General features: G+C 48.7%; 1 protein-coding gene across 1 annotated transcript; it reads right to left on the bottom strand.

The window, feature by feature from the left end:
* Window positions 1-493: 493 nt before the first annotated feature.
* On the bottom strand, window positions 494-3,603 carry LOC147637449 (G-type lectin S-receptor-like serine/threonine-protein kinase SD2-5). Its single transcript, XM_086799237.1, has one exon. It carries the CDS (start codon window positions 3,363-3,365, stop codon window positions 708-710), a length of 2,658 nt encoding a protein of 885 aa, XP_086655363.1. The 5' UTR covers window positions 3,366-3,603; the 3' UTR covers window positions 494-707.
* Window positions 3,604-4,358: the final 755 nt, after the last annotated feature.

Here is a 4,358-nt window from a genome sequence, read left to right as displayed (position 1 = left end):
AAAAGTAAAGTCACTCGTCAAAAAGGTTGCACATGAAAAGCAGGAGGCACAGAGAGGAGGCACAGAGTGTGGGTGTTTATTGACATATAGATGGCACAAGGCTGTATTTTATGGACAAGGTTCCTTGTGAGCTATAATATATAATTTAATTGGGGGGTTGTCTCATTAGCGAGCTAATTTGCAATGAGATTAGTGCCCTAATTTTTTTTCGAGAAAAATTAGTGCCCTAATTTGTATCTAATTTAGAATTCTTTAATCCTTCTTTAAGTGGTTTACGTAGTCTTTAATCATGGAGGTTATTTCTTGCTATGAGCCACCTTAATCCCACAAATTTCAACTGATACGCCAACACGGAGGTTATAGATTATACGCAAGAGCAAACATGTTAAAACTGATGAGATAAACAGATAACTAAAAGATTGAAAAGACATTATCACATAGAGTTACATAACTGCATGACCGTTGAATCATTACTGAATATTGATTACTTGAATTTGTGCACAGTAAGCGCTTTGCGTAATATATATATATATCAGTTCAGAAGTTTGATTTAAAGCGTCATCTTTATGCGGAATGAAGATTGGAATCTAGACTACACCTACCTAAGGTATTCTAAGCACAAGGTTAACTATTATTATTCTCGATATTTCATAATCTAATTCCTCAGCTAAACATGTGGAAGAAAATTAGTGCCATGGACACTACATTTACCTTCCATCAAGACTGCTGAAGGGAGATGAGAATTGATGAGTGACATCTACAAAGGATATTTGCCGTTGAGGCATTCTTGTTGAAAATGGCGGATCTTCCACGACAACACTATCTCCTGTAAGCATTCGCAGCAGGGCTCCCGTGGAAGGTCGGAGGGCAGGCTCCGGCAGAATACACCACATAGCTGCGAGGATCACTCTCTTGGCTTCGTGTGGGTCGTAGTTAGCAGCTGCTTCACCCTCCATTAAGCGTTTGTCAACGACATCCATTAACGTCCCCTCTCTATGCTTTGCAGCGACCCAGGTGGGCAGGTACTCCTGTTGGGCCTCTGAGCTGTCCGGCTGATAGACCCTTCTGCCGCATGCCAGCTCCAGCAAGACCATGCCGAAGCTGTACACGTCACACTTGCGGGTGACCGTGGAGCGTAGGAGCAGCTCGGGGGCCATGTATCCAGGGGTGCCTCTTGCTTGGGTGATCACGCAGGAGGCCTCCCTGTCGATTAGCCTGGACATGCCGAAGTCTGAGACCTTGGGCGTGAAGTGAGAGTCCAGCAGTATGTTCTCAGGCTTGATGTCCAAGTGCAGGATAGGCTCTGTGCATTCCTCGTGCAGGTAGGCGAGGCCCATGGCAGCGCCCACAGCAATGTTGAAACGCATTTTCCAATCCAGAAAATGGCTCTGATCTGCTGCAGGTGATGACTTCGCAAACAGCCACTTATCCAGTGATCCGTTTTGCATGTACTCGTACACGAGCAGCCGATTCGATCGCTCGGAACAGAAGCCAAACAGGCGAACCACATTGACGTGATCCACTCTGCCTATTGTGATCACCTCTGCTAGAAATTGCTTCTTCCCGTGAATTGCACTCTCAAGCTTCTTTACCGCCACTCTCCTCCCATCCGGCAGTGCACCCTCGTACACAGACCCGAATGCCCCCTTGCCCAGCCTTTTGCTAAATCTGTCTGTCGCCTGCTTTAGCAAACGGTAGGAGAAATTTGCTGGCAGCGAGCTGAGATGTTCTTGAATGTCGTCCCTGTCTGAGTTGGCGCTATCATCAGAATCTGCTGGAGATTGATCTGATCTCTGTTTCCTGCAGTAGAACCACCAAATGGTGGCAGAAGCAAGCACGGAAAGAGCCAAAACACAAGCAGAGAGAGTGGTGCTGAGGAGGATGAGCCTACTGTGACCTCTAGCTGGGACCTTCAGATGAGCGGAAAAGTTAGAATCGCCAATGGCGAGCAGGCCCATCATTCTTGAAACAGGAAGGCAAACGGAGGTGTTGTGCTGGTAGAACACAGCAGCACAAGAACAATTGTTGCGGCAGAGGTCGAGGCATGTGGTCAAGGGGAGAGTGCTGTAGTTCCAGCCAGTGATCAGAGATGAAATGAAGGTGGTCTTCTGTATCTCCACAAAGCTCACACTCTTGGGATCATGATCCGCACAGCTTGGCAGATTGTAAGCTAGCTCGCAGCCTTGGTTAGGGTCATCAGGGTCCACTTGCTGGAAGAAGGACGTGGTGTCTGAGCTGCTAGCTGAAGGGCATTTGCAATGGGTTTCCTGGGGAGGTCCAGGGAAGCAGACACCATAGCTTTTGCAGGCGTTAGGGACATCGCAAGGGTACAGGAACTCTCTCAGGTATCTGCTCTCAGGCGAGAAGGGAAAAGAGATGAGCCCTCCGGGCTGTGTATGCGATCCAATGTTATCCACACCCCCGCCGTTGAGGATGCTGTAAGCTTTGAGGTAGCCATCGTTCTCCAGCGTGATAAAGTCCACACTTATGACAGTCGAGCCAAGGTAGAACCCGAGTTTGACGCTACCGCAGCTCGAGTACTGGAGCTCGCAGCCTGGCATGGACTGGTTGATGGGTAGGACAAGGCAGGCGAGGCTAGTATTGATCGGCCCATTGGCATTCTCCGGAGAAGTGGCACTGCACGCGAGTGCTGGCACGAGTGCTGCTAGTATGTCGGTTCTGCCAAACATGGTGAGGTTACCGTTGTCGAAGGAGCCGTTCAGAGCGACGAACCAGTAAGGCAGGCTAGTGCCGGGCACCATGCCCACGTGGTTGGCCACCGAGATCAAGCCACCCGGGCATACCACGGAGGAGAAGTCACCGGAGGTGCTGCTCAGCTGCATGCCTGGGAGGAGAGACTGCTCTTTGAGGAGCGTGTCGGCAGGGTGGTCGAAGCTCTGCCACACGATGCTCTGCTTTGAAGGGTTATCGTAGAGGACCAGGTTGCCATTGTTAATCAGATCGAGGGCGCCCACGCCCTCCACTTGCCAAACCACATGGCCTGCGCCGTCGTCCAGCCTCAGGGTGAAGCGCTGAGGGTTGTTTCCACTCGCAATGGCTTCCAAGAAGGCATTGCTTTGAAGAGTGGGCTGGGCGGCATCCTTCAGCGTGTCGTTGTGGGCGGTCCACACCGCCCTCTGACTGTCGGCGTCGAATTGGAGATAGACGGCGAGGGAGAGCGTGCCTCCGGCAGCGCTAGCATTATCTCCAGCGTTGAAAAAGCCGAAATTGAAGTGGCCATTAAAGAGAATCTGATTGTGCGACGACCGCCAGCCCGGGGAAAAATCCAGTGTTACACTAGGGACTATGAGGACGGTCACCACCGCCACCACGACTGTCCGAAGCGTGTAATTAGAGCTGCTCATTCTCGATTAACCCTCCTCTCTCTCTCTCTCTCTCTCTCTCTCTCTCTCTTACACGCCCTCCCCTCCCGTCCTTTCTCCTCCTCCCTAGCCAAGGCTTAACTACCGCCCTTTCTCCTCCTCCCTATCCAAAACCCAGCCAAGGCTCTCAACTGCGGCCTTTTCTCCGTTGCTTCCACTTTTATAAGGAGAGTGGGCAACTTGACAAAGACCCCCACACCCTTAGAAGTCTAGTTGGTTGCATAAAGAAAATAATAGTAACTTCCATGAAAGAGAAGATATTATTAACTTACTAGATGCAAAACATGAATCCTTTATGTCTTTGATATGAATCATCTAACTGACACATTGGACTTACACTCCTAATTATATACTAGAGTGCTTTGTCTCAACTTGCCGTGTGGGCTACAATGTTGGTTTTGACTTGATACTTTGCCTTATGTTGTACCCTCAATGTGATGAAGATCTATTACCTACTAAGGTGACACATTGGACCTACACTCCTAATTATATACTAGAGTGCTTTGTCTCAACTTGCCGTGTGGGCTACAATGTTGGTTTTGACTTGATATTTTGCCTTGCCCTACTCATGTTGTACGCTCAATGTGATGAGGATCTATTACCTACTAACATGACACATTGGACATGACACATTGGACCTAATTATATACTAGAGTGCTTTGTGTCAACTTGCCGTGTGGGCTACAATGTTGGTTTTGACTTGATACTTTACCTTAGACGTATCTATGGCAACACTTCCCCTCAATGTGATGAGGGTCTATTACCTACTACAGTGGACCTACACTCCTAGTCATGTACTAGTGTGACAGTGGACCTACACTCCTAGTGAAGGAGATGGGCTCTTTTGAAGAAAGGTTGCATACATGTTCAAGCTACAATGGGGTGAAGAGATGTTGATACTGCGTGAAGATGAAGTTACTACAGTCGTAAATCTGCAATGGATTATCACTCCATTGAAAGAAAAGGCACACTAAG

This window comes from Cibotium barometz, chromosome 6 (genome assembly GCF_041138505.1).
Source record: "Cibotium barometz isolate CiBa-2024 chromosome 6, ASM4113850v1, whole genome shotgun sequence".
Lineage (NCBI taxonomy): Eukaryota > Viridiplantae > Streptophyta > Polypodiopsida > Cyatheales > Cibotiaceae > Cibotium > Cibotium barometz.
This window is presented reverse-complemented; position numbering and strand designations above follow the sequence as displayed.